The sequence below is a fragment of the Siphateles boraxobius genome, unplaced genomic scaffold (genome assembly GCF_051911475.1).
Source record: "Siphateles boraxobius isolate OS27281-9 unplaced genomic scaffold, OSU_SipBor_1 8, whole genome shotgun sequence".
In the NCBI taxonomy this organism is placed as follows: domain Eukaryota; kingdom Metazoa; phylum Chordata; class Actinopteri; order Cypriniformes; family Leuciscidae; genus Siphateles; species Siphateles boraxobius.
Genome location: NW_027509208.1, coordinates 39,368,680 through 39,390,277, shown reverse-complemented (window position 1 = coordinate 39,390,277; position 21,598 = coordinate 39,368,680). Strand labels below are relative to the sequence as shown.

Below are 21,598 nucleotides of genomic sequence, written 5' to 3'. Positions count from 1 at the left end.
GTCATGTCACCAGGTTTACTCTGACAGATGGCTGTTTCTCATGGGGTTTCTAATGCACTGTGACACACACACACACACACACACACAGACACACACACACACGTCTAATTCCTCTCTTATCGTATTTGATTTTTATATTTTATGATATTATGTTCTATCAATCAAAGAATCTTCATGCGTCATGATTTCCACAAAAATATTTCTGAAAGATCATGTGACACTGAAGACTGAAAATTCAGCTTTGCATCAAAGGAATAAATTACATTTTAAAATATATTCAAATAGAAAACAGTTCTTTTAAATTGTAATAATATTTCACAATATTACTGTTTTATACAGCCTTGCTGAGCAGAAGAGTCTTCTTTCAAAAACATTTTAAAAACATCTTACCGACCACAAATTTTTAAACGGTAGTGTGTATATATACTAACTAGTTAATTTTGAAACTATATTTCTGTGGTAAACACTAGAAGCTTCAATAAATTCCTGTTATTTTTGAATGAATATGTCATTATCCGCTGTGTTATTTGCCCTCCCACCATATTAAACGCTTTACTTGCAGAAATGAAGGAGCATACATCAGCAGTTGTGAGACCCATAGATTTGCTTTAAGAGCACACACTTTCATATATGTGTCTGCTAAACTGCCTTGCAGGAACCCTGGGGTTAATAAAGCAATATTAGATTGTATCCATGTGCTCCATAATGGCCAGAGTGCAATCACAGTCTAAAACTGTCTCTCTCTCCCTCTCTCTCAGGCCCTGCATCAGCTCTATTATGATCCTAACATTGAGAATAAGAATCTGGCTCAGAAATGGCTGATGCAGGCTCAAGTGTCTCCTCAGGCCTGGCAGTTCTGTTGGGTTTTACTCAGACCAGAGAAGGTAAGGACATCCCGTTCTCTTTATTGCACTGTCATTCCATCTTTTTCCATCTGTGCTTGTCCTTTATACCCAAGTTAAATGGGTTGGGAATGCTGTTTCACAATGACTTTGACTATTTCTGGCAGTTGCATTGCAGCAGCTGCCATTGCATCTACTAAACTACACATCAAATTCTGAGTTTTATATTTCATTTGTTTTCATTTGACAAAATTGAGTTATATTTCATTCCAAAATTTACAAAAAATCGGTAATTATGTTTTGCACAAAGAATTTTTACACATTGTGACTTTGCAACTTTCCATCCCTTTGTAAATGCTTTGCCATTTAAACATCATTAATGTTTTATAATGAGAATTTATCTTTTTTTGCATCACTTTAATGAAAATGGAGGGGCCAAAAATGTTTAATTGTCATGGAAATAACATCATAGTGCAACAGTATTAATCATCCTAAAATGAAAAATAGGCTAAAATACATGAAGAAAAATACATTTTCTTTTGATTTGATTTCTTAATGTGATTTCTGAGTGAAATATGACCCAGTTGTTTACAGGATTCATGATATTCAAACAAAGAAGGTTATTTGGTTTATTATCATGAATCCTGTTAAGAACTGGGTCATGTTTACTCCGTAACATGTTTTTCGTATTTTCTTTTACTTTGAGTCAAGTATTTTTGAGGATGAGGCCATGTCACCCCTGTTAAGGTCAAAGGTCACACAACCTCTAAATGTTTATCGGTTTAATTTAGGTAGCTTCAAGTAACATTTGTTTTCTCCTTCCTTTACACAATTATTTAGCTTTATTTTTTATATTAATGTATTTATGAATCATTAATTTAAGAGATTCATTCAAAAACGCTGATTCATCCAGCAATAAAAGTCATTGAATCATTCATTCAAACAGATTTTTTCAAATTAAACATTTTGAACAGACTGCAGCAATTAACATTTTGTCAGAACCTCTAGTAAATTACATGTTATTTTGTCTCGTCTCTTCAGAATTGTGGGAGAATCAATATTTTTATTTGAAATAAGAAAACTGTGATCTTCAGTTTGTTCTGAATCGTGCAGCTCTAGTGTCCGTTCCAAGATTCGAGTTGTCTATTGCCTCTTCTTGCACTTGAATGGTTTAAAATCATTTGAATGTTTCAATTTGCAAGGCTTAGAAAGATGTGCAAATGATAAACTTCCACTCTATGGCTATGTTTACACTTGGCATTAACATGCGACCTTGTATCCGGATGTTGTCCCCCTACACATTGAAAAGACAAGTGTAAATGCGCTTCTGATCCGAATGCTGTCCGATCGGCGTGTCTAGTTTCGGAGGTACTCCAGGACGCATTGTGATCGGATCAGTGTAATGTAAACGCAATCCAGCCATCGTGTCTGCCTTCACAGGTGGACGTCACACAAACCCCACCCACTGTCATTATTCCTACTCCTCTCTCCAGGAATTGCTGCACGTAGCTGTGTGGTTTTGCAATACAGTCGAGTGAGAAGTACATCGCAAATATTCTGAAATGTTTGCCTTCGCACCCGAAAGTTGCAGAACCATTCATTTTCTGTAAAGAACGTGCATTTTTCCCAACACAGCTCGGACCCATATGTTTCTCTGTACCATTTCCATTGCGGCATCTATCCACATTATTAGTAGGCTAGGCTAATTGCAGCCTATTCATCCTCCTCATTTTGCAAAATTGGTAAAATGTCCCCCGAATGAAAACTGTTTTTAAAAGAAAACTTACCGCTTCAGATCGACTTTGCACTGGATAGCCATCCTTTTTAAGCCGTGTCCTGATTGGCTTATGATCCAATCTGCTTGATCGGATCACGGTGATCGCATGTTAATGCCAAGTGTAAACGCAGCCACTGATGGTTAAACTTAACAATTCATCTTTACACATGCATGCTAAACCGTGTGTCCGGTCTGTACGGATCATCAACGATCCGTTATCCCTTTTACATATACAGTGGAACAAAAGGATGCTTTTTAAATGTTATTAAATTATGAAAATTAGACAAAAAGTAGGGCTGCACAATATATCGAAATTATCGAAATATCGCAAATGTATATATCGCGATATGCATATCGCACCGGCTTGCAATAACTGGGGTCATGCACAGAAGACAAAGAGAAAATCACACTGCTCTTGGCTGAATAACTTTTGTAGCTTTAATAAGAATCAGTATATATTTCACACCTGCAAACTTTTCTTGGTCAGTTGGGTCATTTACGTGAATCGTGTAGAACCGGAGAGTTTTTTTTGGGGGGTGGGGGTGGGTGTAGGGCATTTTTCCTGCGGACCAAAATTTCGTTATTTCAAATGTAGGCGCGTTGCGCGTGGTCATAATCCGCCTGAGCCACCACAACATTGCCCAACATCAAATGGCAAACGTAATGCAAGCGGAACGAAACTGCTGGTTATTGTGTGGTTGACGGACCGTTTATCTGTTTGGACCAAAGTAGCGCGAGCCGATCTTGATCAAGCGACACTGTTACTACACAGCGCTAATAAGAGATCCAGTAAAGGAAGCATTTGAATTTGCCACAGAAGTAATAACATCGCTGTGACTCCTGCGAGATCTAGTGAGAAATATTCACATTTCTCCGTTATTAACGGATCAAACAGCACTGACGTGGAAACCAGAAAGAAACATTGTGCCATGAATGAACTATCCAGTGTCCACAGATCAGCAACATTCACCATGGATTTACTGTTGTAACACTAACTGCAACCATGGAAGATTGGCAGGAATAGTAGGCTATAATGCCTTCAAGTAACATTACGTCGGTTTTATTTTGACATTATGAATACAATGGCTGCCCTCAAACTAATCTGAACTAAAATAAACCTTTGTTTATAACTAATACAATATTACATTTCATTTTTTCAAAGAGCTGTTTTGTTTTATATGCTCCTAAGAAGAGTCAATTATAGCCCCAGAATTGCTCAAAGTAAAAAAAAGATCATACTTTATGATAAAAAAAATGAGAAAAATTAAATCAAGGAAATGACCAAAAACCTAAAACCTGGTAAACAGTAAATTCTAACAACATAGGGCTATTAAGATAAACAATCTGGCGAGCATGTTGTTTTAGGCTAATACACCAACAGCAAATTTCTGTTTAATAAAGCGCTCAGAAATGTGTGAGGCCCCCACCCCCTCGCCCCCACATTTTTCACAATACATATCGTTTCAAAGGAGCTTTACAGAAAATGCATGTGTCTAAATTACAATTTAGAGTGATCTGTTATCAGGGGTGACTGTGTGTAATGCATTTCAATTAATTTTCATTCAGTTTCATTGTTAAACAATGCATTAAGTTAAGGCAGAAACAATGAGCTCATTGAAGTAAAGAATACATGTTGTTAAATGATTAGGAAACATAGAAAACTTTAGCATTGGTGCTTTTTTACAGACTCAAAATATGAGTGTTAAAAAGTCAACAAACTGAAAAAATAAAAGTTTTTTTTTTTAGGTAATGTTATATTGATAAAATTGGTATCGAAAAAAGTATCGTTCAGGAACCGGTATCGAAAATTTTGTTATGATACCCAGCCCTAAGTAAAACACTGCTGTTCACTGTCAGAAGCTGTAGGGATGTTTCTTGTCACAAAAAGAATTTGAAACATGTATGTAGGTTAAATAATTTTAAATATATTTTAAAGATAATTTAAGTTTATTTTACACACTTTAAGCATTATCGTATGTCATATCGCATTATTTAATGAGATCTCGCACTTTTCTTCAATATCGTGCAGCCCTACCAAAAGGGTTTTGCTTGCGACACACCAGTTGAGAAACACTGATCACAAACTTTGTGCCGACTAATGATGCAAGAAGTCTTAATGCTCTGTGCACATTTCATCGGATTTCTTCTTCAATCTTCAATCTTCATCTTCTATCTTCATCTGATTTCTTTCTTCTATTAAAAAAACACACAATAAAAAACTGCATGGCTTCCTTCTTCTCCACAGGTTCCAGAGATCCAATACTTCGGCGCCAGCGCCCTTCATACCAAGATCTCCCGCTACTGGGGCGACATCCCCGCCGAGCAGTACGACTCGCTCAAAACACAGCTTTTTTCTCAGATCGCTCGCTTCGCCTCCGGCTCCAAGATCGTCCTAACCCGCCTGTGTGTGGCTCTAGCGTCCCTCGCCCTCAACATGATGCCCGAGGCGTGGCCGGGAGCCGTGACGGAAATGGTGCGCATGTTTCAGGAAGAAGGAGGCGAGGTGGACGGGCGCGCGCGCTGCTTGGCCCTGTTGGAGCTCCTCACGGTCCTCCCGGAGGAGTTTCAGACCAGCCGGCTGCCGCAGTACCGTAAGGGTCAGGTGAGGGGCGCACTGGGCCGCGAGTGGGTGGCCGTTTACCCGCTCCTGCAGCAGCTGCTACGGCAGCCGGACTCGCCTCCGCTGGTCAAAGCCCGTGTGCTCAAGTGTCTGTCGAGCTGGGTTCTGTTGGACGTTCCTCTGAACGAGAGCGAGGGATTGGTCGAGGCCAGCTTCACGGCGCTGGCAGATCCGGAGCTGTTCGATACGGCGGTGGAGGCCATCGTCAACACCATCTCACAGCCCGACTCACAGAGGTTAGTCTTCATCACTGCACTACTCAGAGAAAACACATGCAGTGGGGCAGGAAAGCAATGAAGTGAGAGAAGTGTGAGAAACTGAGCTGTACAGAATTCTACAAAACCAGTTGAGGAACTTTATAGAAACATGGAACTGCAAACCGGGCGAGAAGTGTACAAATTCAAAATGTTTTGCACACCTAGCGATGGCTGGTGAATTGAGAATTTTTTTTCTGGCCATTAATATGTTTTTTATTATTTATAATGAATCAGTCAAAGAAATTGCTGGACTCATTATTTCACCCCAAAATAAATAAAAAAGAATATATTGCTTGAAGAAAATTTAATTTTTGCATTTGAATTTAGGACAATTAAGATTTCATGACAATTTATCACATCCCCCCAATTCTTCTATATATTTGTGCTACCTATAATTCATGCTCACAATAAATACTCTATTTATTATCATTTAATTTATTAAAATTTTTAAAATGATAATTATATTTATTTAAAATAATATAATTAATTCAATTAATGTATTACAGGAATTCTTTTATTACAGTTATTCAAATCTAATGAGCATCACCAAGGGGAAGTAAACGGTTCGGACTAATGAGAATTGGTTAAGTTTATTTTCTTTTTTACCACTTACGTGGCTGTTTTTGAAATGTTGTTTTAAACATTTTGGGGACATCCTTAATTACAATACTATCTCAATACTTTGTTAAAATAAAGAAAAGTTTTTAAAATTATTATTACTTAAGACCTAGTAAAAATGTAACAGCAATTTCCTGTTGATTAAAATTCTAAATTTGGTATTATGGGGTGACCTTAAATGGGTTTGGATATGGTCATGGTCCCCAATGCACAGAGCAATGGTGACACCAGAATAGAAATATTGATAATTCTGAAGCTAAATGTTATATATAGAATTATGTTTATGCTTGCACTCTCACTGACTATATATATTTAAAATAATGTTGGCCCTTTTTACTGGTAAAATCAGACATTTGGCAAGAGGACCCGCAAATATTCCCCCATGGCATTATTATACATTATATTCAACATTAAATATAGTAGTTTAATGTATTTATATCACTGAAACTCTCTTCAACGCAGTCATTTGTTGGACTTTCCCGGTGCTCGCTATGTCCTGTCTCTGCCTCTATCAACGCACTTAAGTGATAAGAATAGACCATCTCAAATTCTTTGAATCATCATACTACAAAAATAAAAAATGCAATATGGTGATTTAAATTATGTTTGTGCTTTCACTTTGAGGAGTGCCGCTCCAGCACGAATGTGCTGTTCAGATCCCTGTTCTTCATAACATAAGAAGATCGTGTCTCTTCATAAGACTTGGATTAATTGGGGAATGGACTTTGAATAGAGGGACAGAAATCTCTCGGGTATCATAAAAAGTTTGGAAGTTGAATGAAAACCTTGAGGCCAGGAAACACCAAGCCGACGGTCGGCTGATTGTACAACGTTGGAGCACTGTTGGCTCTAGACGGACGGCGTGTGGGTTTTCGGGCTGATTCAGCATGTTGAATCAGCGTCGGGCCTTTGGTTGTGAGAGAGATCTCTGATTAGCTTTACGAACGAGTCAGTGCACTTCATGAAATTATATATATATATATTATTTATGATAAAATATGACCTGGACAAGTTCTTGTGAGAGGCACCCAAATATATATATTTTGTAATGTACATTTTGAGTAACTCTCAATCCAGTGTCGAACTATTGTTCTTACAATGTGATTTAGATCATAATTGCATTATTAATAATCGCACCAGCCTTTTTCTTTTTTTGCAAAGAGCAAAGTATTTTTACATTTGAGTTATTAGTAGCTATTGTTATTGTTTAGCCATATATATATATAGATACAGTACACACACACTTATAATAAGTATATATAGATATACACTTCAGTATGCCTGCTTGAACAATATGAGATGCATATGCATCTTAAGGAATATCAGTGAATGCAAAAATGGTCTGAAGGAGAACAAACAGGTGAGAGACAGAAACAAAGGCAAATTGAAACACAGTCACATCAGAGGAGAGAGGGAGGGGGGGCGGCGGCGGCAGGTTTATTTCAAGGATGGCTGGCGTTTCCATGGAGACAGAGCGAGGGAGCGATGTCTTACGCTCTGGTTGGTACAGACTCGACGGGATCCCACCCCTTCCCCCCTCAGAGAAGGCAAGAGCCAGCGGATGCTGAGGACGGGCCTTTAGAGGTGAAAGCTTCTTTGATTGTGGAAAGCTTGTGGTACGAGGTTAAAGTGCTTCTGCCCTGATGGAGACCGACAGTTGTTCACCGCTCAAGTACTTGAGTCTAATCCTGTAGTTTAATAGTTTCTACAGGTGTCTCACACACGGTTACGGCTGAATTCACTTCATAGTGCATGAGGGATCTGATTAGGAAAGGTGACCTTTAGAGGGAGGTTTGGGTTTTTCATGGGAAGTTTGTGCAGCAGGGCTGATTGGAAGCATAGCATTTTTTTGGATTGGATTTTTATTCTTTGTATTTCATTTTATTTTTTGTTTTATTTTAAATTTTTATTTGCAATGTATTTGTTGATCAACACTTGCTGTTCTGGAACTCATGAAGTCCAGAATAACCTTTTTGCTGCAGTAATAACAAAAACATAAGAGCGATTTAAATTGAATTTAATGTAATTCACTTTTAGATTTTTTATATATATATGGAATTTGGTGATTAATATTATTAATATATTTGATTAATATTTTCTAATCTAATACAATATTGACAAGAGAAAAATGCCAGCTGCTCTTGGCTGAATAACTCCATAGTTTTAATAAGCCTTCTGAAACCGAACATTAACACAGAGTTATGCATATTAATAGTCTCATTGGCTCATTTGAATTACATACATAATTAAACTGTGAATTAATTTCTTGTCAATCAAACTCTGACTGCATTGAATAAATATTGATTACTTAGTATTATTTAGAGCTGCACAAATCTAGATAAATTGAGAATCACGTTTGTATATAAAAACGCAGCGTACATTTTTCTATAAAAAAATCTGCAGCGTTTTTTAAAAAAAATTTTGTTTGAATGATTTTTTTTTTTAAATCGGTTAAAATGAATGATTCATATATACTTAAATTGTTTCATTACTGGATGAATTGTTTTGAACGAATCTTTTGAATGAATTATTCAATGACAGATAAAAATTTTCGTCACCTACTGGCGTAACGATGTAATTTGAAGCGCCAAATTACTTTCAAAAAGTAATTTTCTCAGTGTTTATATCCGAATTCCGAACTATAAACTTTTATCCCGGTACTTGTAACTTATAATGAAATAAGAAAGAAATAATGATGCTGTGTGGTTGAAAAGACTGTGAAGCTTTCATAACTAAACATGACAACTGCTCTCTCTGGGTCAGCGGGAGTGCCAACACGATTTGAATGTCCGGATATGATTTTGTCCAAGGTTTAATAGACACATGCGAATTGTTGTCATTTAGATATGATCGCATGAGTGTTTGAAATTAGTAGGGGTTTTTTACAATTAATTTTGCAGCTCCAGTATTATTAATGTATCATTTTGTTAAAGCATTATTCGTTTTAACACTTGCATGTGATTTTGTTTTTTAAGCTTTTTTTTCTCATTAAGTGAGCTAGATTAGACTCCTCCCTCAGGCCGTGTTTGACACCCCTGTTGTTGGCAGACAGTTGATTTGATGAGTAAACACATTGGACAGCTAGCGTGCAAATTTTTACTCTCAATTGTCATATTTTGATCTGTTGCTGAACGTGTGTAGTGTGTGGTCCACTCGCAACCACTCAAATCTCTTTGTGTGGTGCTTTGTGTTCAGTGTGGCAAGCGTGTCACTTGCTCTTAAAGGACACATCAATGATTCTGCATTGATATTTGTTATTCATTTCACCTTTGTCCTTTTCTCCATCATGCCTGGTGCCTCATCCTCTCTCTTTATCCTCTGTCTTCATCACCTCATCGCCTCCTCTCACTGTTTAAACACATTACAATCAAGCCTCTCGGGAGGATGCCATTGGACCAAATGCATCCTGTTGCCAGGCAACTCATTTAATCTGTCTCCTGGTGTTTGAGGATAATTGCACAGAGAGGCAGAGAGAGCGCCTGTGTCCGTAGAAACAACAGTGAGATGGCATAATTCAAACAAGGATGGAGAATTAGAGGTGAAAATAAGTCTGTGCTCTGATAAAACTCAAATTGGTCATTCTGAGAGACATGAAAACACACACACAGAGATGAGAAACTCTGAGCCTGAAATTAATGTACTTATGCCCCATAATGTCATCCAAGGTTATTCTTGTTAACTTATACTTCAAAGCTGTTGAATGCTTAAATCTGATCGGTAGACTAACGTTCTAAGGTGTGCGATTATTTTGAGGGAAACGCACGGCTAAAGTAGTTCCAGGCAGGTCTCGACCGAATTACAGCTCCATATCACTTCGCCAAATGATTTCAGTGATTTCAAAGGTCCTTATAGCCTACAGCAGCAAAAGAACCAAAACCCACAACGACACTGACCAAGCAAATAAATATAGTAAACAATAGGATAAAAACGACAAATTATGTCAATGTTTTTTTAGCCTCATATTTACGTTTTATTATGATTGGAAAGCACATGTTCTCTTTCTCCGGCTCAAACGCACACACATATGTACAGTATGGACACACACTCGCACAAAAACGTATTATCAACGCTGCTCTGAGGGTTTTGTCAGTAAAATAGTTTGACAACTTCAAAGCTATTAGACATTTCTCACTAGCGAGGTAATAATGGCGCTGTTCTTGGACCAGATAAACTTAGTTTCACTATTATTAGAGACGCTGCAGACGAACACTGTTGAGAGACACAGACTGAGGTAATTCATACACGCTTAATCTCTCTCTCTCTCTCTCTCTCTCATAACTGCATTACTAACTGCTTTAAAGTCTGCTTACAACGGCTCAAGCCTCAGTTACTAGCTCAGTTACTAGCAGTTACTACTTAATCCTACACACAAGTGCGGTTTAAGGAGTGAGTGTTGGATACTAATAAAATGATCATGACAGAAGAAAAGAATGATCTCAGTGCGCTTTTATGATGATATACGCATGCGCAGTAAGATAATTTTAGCGTTTCAGAGGCTTCATTGTGGATGAGCAACTTTAGGAAAATGCTTAAAAATCCAAGTATGGACTGAGAATGTCTTGAAAGAAAAACATGTAGTCTTTGATTAGCCCAACGTTCACCATCTTCACACAAACAGGTGTGCTGTGACATTTTCCTGATGGTGTTGAAAGCCCTTCTTGACCTTGACTGCAGTGTCATTGACATGATTATTTATTTATTTAGGGCCTATTCAGGTAAAAGCATCTTAAAACCCGAACTCATAAATAAATGCTCTCACCAGAGCCACAGTCTCACCAGCCATAAGATCAATGAAGCCAGGAAGGACAGGGCAAATAACACTGCACTTTAAAACGGCCACATTCTTCATCTAGGGGTGGGTCATGACTAATTTACTAGCCATCGAACGACCAGCTAGTTTATCTAGATTTTATTAATATAGGATCTGTCAGAAATCATTCTAATATGCTGATTTGCTGCTCAAGAAACATTTCTGATTATTATCAATGTTGAAAACAGGTAGTACTTTTTGGGGTAGGATTCTTTGATGAATAGAAAGTAAAAAAAAACAGCATTTATTTAAAATGGAAATCTTAGTAACTTTATAAGTGACATTTTTTTTCATCAGTTAAATGCATCCTTGCAGAATAAAAGTATCAATTGCTCAAAAAAAAGTTTTTCATTAGCTTTTTTCAGCTTTTCATTGTTGAACCGAGTGCGACTTTGAAAATATTCCAAGTTTTCCATTGATTAGAAATGTGGATAGCACACTGAAAAAGGAAAAGCAGCACGCCATGAAATGCCAAGCGGGGGATATTTAAAATATAATAAATTAATGGAAAGCTTAGCCTAATGCTTGAAATGAGCAGGTTTACACAATAAATAGATTGAAGTGTAATCAGTACTTTCGGTACTTAATGAAATGTTGTGTCATTCATCTTAGATGATGTTTTAATTACTGTGCAATGTGTGCATCCTGTTATTGCCTCATCTGTGAAGGATGCGTGCTAAACTGCATTAGAATTTGGACAGAACATTGTGTCTCTGAATGCAACATAAGGTTTCTGCCTGCCATTGGAACAGTTGGTTGCCTGAAATGCCTGTAAATGCTGCCAACGTGGGCTTTGGAACAGAACTGGTGTTTACATAGTACATCAGTATTTTCTTTTTAAAGAAAGAGCAAGAAATATAGTCTTTTCCATGAACCCTTTGAAAAAACATGAGATCCTTCAGTGATGTTTAGTGTCTGCTTGGCAGCCATTCTTTTCCTTCAGCACTGCAGAAATGGGTTTAAATTAAGAAAACAAGACCTATCGAATTGTGGAACTTGTCTTTAGTATCTCGCATGGACTTATTATCATCACAATCTGTGTAATATCGTCAAACTTAGCACATTCTCAGAAAAATTATCCTGTTTGTTCACGAGATCTTCAACACAAATGTTTTTGTTGATTTACAATCAGACTGCTGTAGGTTCAATTATTTATTTATCTGTCATTTTTATTGTAGTTTTTGCTACAGATAAAACTAAACGGTTTGAGTCAGATATGTAAAAAAATATATATTTTTTTGCCACCATCTGAATAAAGCCTAATAGATGAGCGCTTAAGGGTGTGACGCTGAATATTTTAGTTTCATTAGGATGTTTGCCCTAATGAAGCGCTCTTTAATGCCACAGAGCCATGATCTCTGATGTGTCTGTCGAGCGCTGAGCCTCAGACGAGCCAGTAATGAGCCGGCGTTCATACTTTTTCTCTGTCCATACCTCATTAACATTTCCACTTGTGTGTCCTTCCTGCTGTTAAGGAGGATGAGACGAGAGAGAGCGACTGGAAGAGAGAGAGAGAGAGAGAGAGAGAGAGAGAGAGAGAGAGAGAGAGAGGACAGATTGTTCCAGAAGCGCTGAGATGGCAGCAGGGGTGAGGAACATGACAGAAGTTCATGTGGGAATGAGGTAACAGCTGTAGACAAATGAAGGAGAGCGTGATGATTTGAAGAGAAGAGATACTCTACATTTTGCAGATGAGAGTTAATGTTGTCCATTGTGTTTTGGCCAAGAGTGCATTATGGGAATGTGTTTAGAAGTAAATTAGCCAAGCAAATAATTCTAATGTACAGCATGAAATGGGTATTTCACCCAAATATTCTGTCATTAATTACTCAACCTCATGTCGTTGCAAACCCGTTAGACTTCTGTTATGAGAGCTGACAAAATTCTGTCATAAATCTGTAAGCTTTCTGTCCCTCCATAAATAGCTAATGTTTTGACTTGATGAAATCAATTGTTTTAAAAGGGCATTGCAAAAGTATGGCAATGCTGACAGGCATAATTATTGCAATACATATCAGATAACGGTGGAATCTATAACTTGACAAGGCTATTTACAGGCAGAGTAGTAACTTGTTTAGAGATTAGCATTGTTACCAACATAGACATTGTTCGTTGACAGCAAATCTGATGCTATGCAAACTATGCAGATTTGTGTTTTATTACTGTCACTTTCCCTTTTTGCTTGCAAACTCTTTTCAGTTCATGGTTCAGTTGTTGTGGCTCCAAGCTACAAGTAGTGGCCTGACCTTCTTTCCATGATTTACGGATAGGACATATAAACGTGCAGTTGAATGATGAAAGTATGCAGTTTCCTGGGAAATCCATCTTGAGAGTTTATATTTGTAGAAAATATCAATATAATTAATTATAGGCTTACCATAGTGTTTTAGGGTAAGGCAAAAACACGGTTTGGAAGATGGTTTTATGATGTACTGATGTGCTCCTTTTTCTATTTTTTTCTTTTATTTTTTTATTTCAAACAAAAAAAGTTACCTGTGATGCTAATGTGTCCGTGTGTTTCAGGTACGTGAACACTCTCCTGAAGTTGGTGCCGCAGGTGCTACAGTTACAGGAACAGTTACGAGACGCCGTACAGAATGGAGACATGGAGACGTCACATGGCATCTGTCGAATCGCCGTCTCTCTGGGAGAGAATCATTCAAGGTACAAATATGCACAATAGGTGAAAAAATTTAATTTGAGCACCAAAATGGAAAAGCTGAAACATTTTCTAAAACAAATTTATAGGGCTGTTCATTTATTGTGTTAATTGGATGTTATTAATTATAAAACAATAAGATAATTGACCTGTATAAACCTGAATAACAATCTTTTCTATCATTATAAATGTCTTTATGGTAACTTTTGATCAATTTAATGCTTCACTGCTGAATAAAAGTACAACAAAAAAAAGATCTTACTGTCCACAAAAATATAATGTATATAATCGGGGCTTGACATTAACTTTTTTGCTCACTGGCTACAATTTTGACAATGATACCATAGAGGAAAACTGCCATATATGTATTATTATTTGGCAGCTGTGTATTAGGTATATTAGGCTGCTGTCAATTTAAGACCTGATTTACAGACTAGAGATGCGCGGATGAGCTCCAACGTCACCCGAATCCGCAACCAAAAACAAATCATCCACCCGCCATTCACCAACACTAATACTTTTCTCTGATTTCGATATCCGTACCGGACCCGCACCCGATGGTCAAATTGCAAACATTCTTATGTGTTAACTGTTAAGATAAAAGGATGATCACCTTCAACAGCGGACTCAGCGACGCAAGAGAGCTGATGCGCGCATCTCTAATGGTAACAAAACACACTGAGGAATGCTGCTTGATTGGCCTTTTAGTTTAACACTCATAAACTGGTGACAAACATACAGCGCTTCACAGCCGTTGCATATCACATACCCAGCACTTGATTCATCCTTGTTAACCACTTCGCTAAAACGCTCCCACACGGTACTTTTCTTTCCTTCCTTTTGTTTTGTTTTTAATTCTCTCTCGGACCTGTTTTGCCTTCATTTCTGCTTCAAAATGCGAACCCCGCGGAGCTCGCGGAGCGTAGGCTATCTTAATGAGAGAGCACATTAGTGCCTGTCTGCCTGGCAGAAAAAATAAGTTTTAAATATTCTCATATTTTAGAGAATGTATTTAATATTTTACGTTACTAATTATTTATCATATCCACCCACATTTAATCAGAATGTAATTTGTATTACTTGACCCGCCCGATCCATTGATTATCCGCAACGCATCACTAGTAGAGACCCATTATACTATTACACGTTTTTTTCTCAACTGTTTACGTTCACTTAAAACAGATACTTAAAACTGACTGAGTTTATGTGAATACACACCAAGAATGGCATTTTGACATTATTTTGTGACTGTTTAAAGGCCATGTTGCAGGTTAACCACCATTGTCGATTAATGGGTACATAAATCACTCAAGATATGTATATCATTTTTAAAATGTCTCAAAAATGATCTTAAAGACCAGTTTTTTACGTTTTTGGTATTAACGTTTTTTTTACGCAATTCGGTGATGACGTCACGTTGGGGAGAAGCGGAGGAAAGGTAGCCTCAGCCTAGTATTACAACTATGGCGACTGACTGGGATGAGGAAGAGGTGGCAAGAGCCAACATGTATGATGGCTCGCAGCCGTATAATTTCAAACCTGCCAGACGTGAGAGGGCAAATTAGGAATTGCCAAGAACTGATGGCCGTCAAAGCCAATTAAAATGCATGGTCCGAGGAGAATGAGTGGAGAGTTGGTGAAGTGTCCTGGTGAGTCGCTATCATTTAGCAACGCAGCAATGAGCACTGGAGCTAGTCTACGAGCAGCAGTGCACAATAACGACACTTTTTTTTTTTTACTGTCATTGAATAGCACCGAGTGAAAAATCTTTTTATCTAGTGGCAGTGATCATGACGTTAGTTTAGATAAGTACCGGTAACCTTTGTCATAGTGTCGTAGAGTACTGGTAAACTTTGTCTTTGTCATCTACAAGTAGAAAGCATCTATTTGTAGCTAGCTATATGGGTGTTTCTAAGCGTTTATCTCTTCCTCCGGTGAAAATGTTGTTGCAAACGTAGCCACCACGTGTCTGTCGCTGTGTTTGGCAGGTGCTTGTGTGGGCGGTATAGAGAGAGATAGGCAGACAGCCAGATAGCATAACGTTAGCATAGATAGAAATATATAGTAGGTAGATTGACAACGTAGAGTTGGTCGCACATCAGAGGCGCCCGCGCCATTGGATGTGCAGTTGCCGCATATACTAGCCTATCGATCTATATATATCTGTCTGTCTATCTATATCTAGTCTAAATATCTATATATCTATATCTATGTATTTATCTATTTATCTATAATCTGCGCTATCTGAATACTCTCGTCTACTACTCGTCTCTCTAGTCACTCTCAATGCTCTCAAGGCGGGCTTTGGTAAATTCTCTCCCCAAGGTGACGTAATGCAATGCATTGTGGGGGAAAGGAGAATCCTTGCAAACCGCTGTAAGATAGTACCTACTTTTTCGTATTATATTCCGTTTTGTGATACCCAACAACATAAAATACAATGGATAACAGTTTAAATGTTTATTACCAACAAGCAAATTGCACAAATTCGTTGAAAAATTAACCCTGCAACACGGCCTTTAAGCACAATAAGCAGTGAAAAATTTAGTACTGAGAGGTGACTTTATGTGCCGCACTTTGGGTGTGAGCACAAAATCTGTGGGAATGAGTAACATTATGTGCAATACACTCAATCCCATGCCGAAATTCAAGCCCTGTAACACCGAGAACATTCATCTGGAGCAAAGTGCGGGGAGGCGTGTTTGTGCGTCAACTTGCTGTCGGAGAGATTAGAGAGAGAGAAAGCGCAGCTGGTATCGTGTATCTGTGGAAAATAAGTATTGGATGCGTTTCAAGTATTTCAGGTACTTCGAAAAATCTATATTTTTGTCAACACTACATTGCACTGTTTATTATTTCAGATGTCTTTTTAAAAGAGTACAATTGAAAATATATATACATTATATATAAAATTTAACCTGCCAAAGTGGCTGTTAGGAGTGACTGCGTTACACACCACTGCTGAAATCAGTCAGTTAACGGTGTTAATGTCAAGCCCTGTATATAATATTGATTGATACTGGTATGGTCAATATATCATGTATCCCTAATGATAAAGATTTTCCAGATATGATGAAGGTCTCTTCTCCTCTTTTCTATCAGAGCTCTGTTGGAACAGGTGGAGCACTGGCAGAGTTTTTTGGCACTGGTGAATATGATCATGTTCTGCACAGGCATCCCCGGACACTACCCTGTCAACGAGACCACCAGCTCTCTCACACTCACCTTCTGGTACACACTACAGGTAAGCCTCACTGCTGAGATCTTAAACACCAACCGTGTGCCTGTGTCTGTTCTAGGGGTGAAACGGTTCTCTGTAAAAAGTCGAACCGTACCGTTCTCCACCCACGGTTCAGGACACGCACCGCGGTTGATCTCAAAACTGATGACGCATCTATAATCTGATTTGTTGAAAATAACGTGTAAAACAGACAGCAGTAATACATTACAACAGTGATAATCAAACAAAACGGTTACTCTTTGTCAACTCTGTTCGATGCGAGTGCCAAATGCTCGAACATGACCAGTCATTTACAGCATCATCACCACCCGGGATTTGGTAGCGCACGAGCGCAGGCGAGACCTGAACTGCACATGTTACTATCAGTGTTTAAAACTAAACTCATTTAATTTTACCAATGTAAAAATTCAAGAACAAGATGCGAAAGAGAACTTGCGCGCGCTGTGAGAAGGGGTGTGGGTGTGTGTTGTGTGTGTACTTGTACAACTATCTTTGTGAGGACCAGTTTGAGTTTTAGACCATTGGAGTGAGGACAAAGAGAGTAAAGTGAGGACATTTTGGCCGGTCCTCACTTTCTGAAACCCCTTTAAAGGCCTGTTTGAGGGTCAAGACTTGGTTTTAGGGATAAGGTTATAATTAGGTTAAGGGTAGGTTTAGGGTAAGGGTTCGGGTTAAGCACTTAGTTGTGATGAGTAAGGTTAGGGTAAGCGGCTAGAGATTGCATTGTGTCAATGAATGTCCTCATAAAGATAGATGTACAAGAGTGTGTGTGCAGCCTATTCTTCTCAGACAGCGCACAAATATTGAGTTCTCTTTCAAGTCTTGCACTTGAATGGACAAATTCACACAAAAAGTATGTCAACATGTCCATCTTTTATGAGTATCCTAGCAGACATATACTGTTATGCCTTTAGTAAAGTTATACGGTCAAGAAAGACAACTCGCAGTATCAGTTTAGGCCTACTGAATCAGCTCTGAATTGAATAGCTTTTGTAACTTTAATAAGGATTAATCTTTCATTTATACAGGCAAATAGGTAATGTTATTTTACATTTGATTATTTTATTCCATTCTGTACCTGAAAACTAATATTAGACATACCTGAAAAGCATAGTTTATTTTATTAGTATCTTTGCTCTTTTGTATTTATGTGTGCTTTTTCTTGTGGTTAGATTTTGTCTTATTTTCTTTATTTAATTTTTACAGTAGTTTTTTTTTTTCCCCCTGAACATAGCACATACCGAAACCGTGACCCTAAAACCGTGAGCTATTTGAACCGTTGCACCCCTAATCTGTTCAGTACCTCAGTGGTGAGCAGGTGCACAGATTAATTACTGCCTTTTTTCCCTCAAATCCAGCACTTGTTGATGATCGTGATGATAAATGGATAGTCACATATTGTCTAAATTTAAGTCTTAAGGTCACACAGAAGCAGAATTTAATATCAGTTCAGGACTTGCTACTAAAGTGTGAATGACTTGACTTCTGTTACCTGTCCATACTGACGCTATTTAAGCCACTTCAGTCTGCTATTTATGTACACAATTTTTAAATTTGTAATGTGTCTTTATTTTGTGGTGGTTTGTTGTTTGTGTGTAAATCTGCAGTAGTGATGGAGAGTGGCTGTTCGAGACATTGAACCGTCCTTCACACAGTATCTGTTCATCTGTGCTGTGTGTTTACTGCAGTGTGTGTCGTCACGTGTTGAATATTCAGGAATGTCCTTTTCCTGTGTCCTTGCCTGTCTTAACAGACTCCATTGGCTGAACATTTTTTGTCTATGTTTAAAGGCTTGAATCCAGTAGCGAAACTATTGGATTATGGATGTTCCATTCAATTTCTCCATAGAGAAATAGAATATTAATAATTTTTAAACATTTTTACAAACCTGCCATGCTCTCTGAGGTTAAAACACAAGTCAGTGTGATTTCAACACAAATTTTAACACTGCCAATTTTTTCAACAGTGACCACCTAATTGCATGAAGCATTGCATATTATTATTATTAATTAAAAACATATTATTTTATTTAGCTCCAGCATCCAAGCGACCCTACAAAAGACGAGTGGTTTGGATAATGGATGTATGGATATTGTTTTATATAAAATATTTATTATTATTATTATTATTATTATTATTATTTTATTTTATGAAATATAATAATGACTTTATCAAAAATAAAATATAGTTATTACTAATATTAATTGGTTATTGTATTAGTTAAAGCCCCGATATACAAAGTTTGCCTCATGGCAAAGGTTTTTTTTTTTCGTTCTTCACTTAGGCGTAAAATGAAGTTTGAAATGCGTGAGCAGCGATATACTGTTAACAAACATCCGACGCCACACACACTGCTGAGAGCGGCGTTTAGATGAATATATAAATGTGTGCTACTGCACATTTTCCTCTCAATAACAAAATAAACAGAACAAAATTGAGAAAACGGCAAGTTTTTTTAATTTTTATAAAGCATAAGATAAGCATCTGATCTTAGCAACGTTTGCACAAGCTCTGCAATTCATCACTCTAGTAAAGTCACGTTTACTTATATAGCACTTTATATAATGGATAGCTTAAAATCAAGCAGCTTTACCATATTAAACATGAAAAACAGTGGCAGTGTCTCGTTTCATCAGAAGTGCAACTTCATTTTCTACCATAATCTATTTAAAAATAAATTAAATTAAACTCAAATCAACATTTCAATTATTTATTTTACTAAGTAGCTGTGTGATAAGTGATTCTGACTCACTGGCTGTATTCTTCCTTACTTTATCATTAGTTTAGTGTTTATTTGTTGATGTTTGGCCATGTGTTCCAGGATGACATCATGTCGTTTGAGGCAGAGAAGCAGGCTGTGTATCTGCAGGTCTACAGGCCTGTGTATTTCCAACTCGTAGACGTTTTGCTGCACAAAGCGCAGTTCCCCACGGACGAGGAGTATGCTTCCTGGTCATCAGATGAAAAGGAGCAGTTCAGGATCTACAGGTGTGTGTGTGTGTGTGTGTGTGTGTGTGTGTGTGTGTGTGTGTGTGTGTGTGTGTGTGTGTGTGTGTGTGTGTGTGTGTGTGTGTGTGTGTGTGTGTGTGTGTGTGTGTGTGTGTGTGTGTGTGTGTGATTCATTTTCTCATGGGCCTGTTGTAACATTTTCTTCTACACTCAGCAGTTTCATGTTGGATTTGCTGAAGTGGCACAACAGACAATGTTGCTGTTCTTATTAGGAATGTGCAAAATTAAATATTATTAAAATACACAAATATTACAATTTAAAATGTATTTAAAGATTTCATATTTAATTAAATATTTAATATGTGTGGCTCAAACTTTTTGATTTAATTGTCTTAAAAAGCGAATATCAACACAAAGCGAGTGAAGGGTTGATAAAATAATGCATCTCTGTGATGTTTGACTCTTGTAGGGTGGATATATCTGACACACTGATGTACGTCTACGAGATGCTGGGAGCCGAATTACTCAGTAACCTGTACGACAAACTCGGGCGACTCCTCACCAACACAGAACAAACAACAACATGGCAGGTCAGAAAATAATGGATTCAGTTTCATTGTTTTTGCTGTTTCATTAAACAAACAAAGCAAAGGGGCGAACTTTTGTGCACATTGCTAGGGCTGCACCAGTAATTAGAATCAAACCGAAACTGATATGGCTAAGTGCAATTATAAATTGGCAAAGACTGATTTCATTAAATAAATATATATTCTTCTTGTTTCATAGTGAAGCTTGGCTCTGTGTTCTTCTACATGAGAGCATCTCATGATCTGGTGCTTTCAGCTTCTCAGAGCGGCTCGGTTCACAGAAAATGTGGCTCCACATAAACGCATAAAATGCGGCTTGGGTCACTTTTGAATGTGCCAATCATCTTCCCAAACTTGTAATGAGAAGCTCCTATAAACTGGATGTTTTCAACTTAAGAGAAGATGATTTAAGGGCTCCCTGCATTTTTCAAAGCTTGTTGATTTAACATTTGAAAATTAAGAAATTAAGAGTAAATCGAAAATTAATATGAATATTTATTTTATATAAATTGTAAAACATATTAGAATTAAATAAGTATTAGTACTGTAAAATAAAATTATTATAATATAATAAGTATTACAATAATTAACAATATTTCTTATTTTGTTTAACATTTCTATTTAGTAATAATAATATAATTATTATTTTTATAGTCATATTGATATATAATCACAAAATTGCCTATAATTGCATATAATAAAAAATTGTGCAGCCCTATAAACAAAGATAGCAAACCTGGAGTTTAAAAAAAAAACTGCTTAAATCGTAATCGCAATTTTTATCAGAAAAACGCATTTTCCATCAGAAAAACGCATTTTCAAACCCAAATCTTGCAACCCTACATGGGGTTTTTAACAGGAATGTGTCTATTTTGTTCCAGCATACAGAAGCACTGCTGTACGGATTCCAGTCCATCGCCGAAACGATAGATGTGAACTACTCTGATGTCATCCCAGGACTCATCGGCCTCATTCCACGAATCAACATAAACAACGTCCAGCTGGCCGACACCGTCATGTTCACAATCGGTGTGTGCTTGCATATTGGCACTCCTGTAACATTAAAAAACAGTCGTTGTGCCATTTCTGTGTTTTAGGAAATTGTCATTTGCCATCTGAAGCAATTTAGGCTGTTTTCACACACTTTGGTCGAGACCAGACAATTACACATAATTACTTTCCCACACAGACACTCAGTTTTGTGTTCCATCCCAGATATTTACCCATTACGTCTCTCC

At 37.5% G+C, this 21,598-nt stretch overlaps 1 protein-coding gene across 1 annotated transcript in view; it reads left to right on the top strand.

Moving 5' to 3' along the window:
• ipo13b (importin 13b) overlaps nt 1–21,598 on the top strand; it is a 46,042-nt gene that overhangs the window by 6,560 nt on the left and 17,884 nt on the right. Inside the window, exons 2-8 of the mRNA XM_077220939.1 lie at nt 759–884; nt 4,865–5,475; nt 13,448–13,588; nt 16,686–16,827; nt 19,646–19,812; nt 20,243–20,363; nt 21,242–21,389. Coding sequence (XP_077077054.1) covers nt 759–884; nt 4,865–5,475; nt 13,448–13,588; nt 16,686–16,827; nt 19,646–19,812; nt 20,243–20,363; nt 21,242–21,389 — 1,456 coding nt within the window. The remainder of the gene's footprint in view (nt 1–758; nt 885–4,864; nt 5,476–13,447; nt 13,589–16,685; nt 16,828–19,645; nt 19,813–20,242; nt 20,364–21,241; nt 21,390–21,598) is intronic.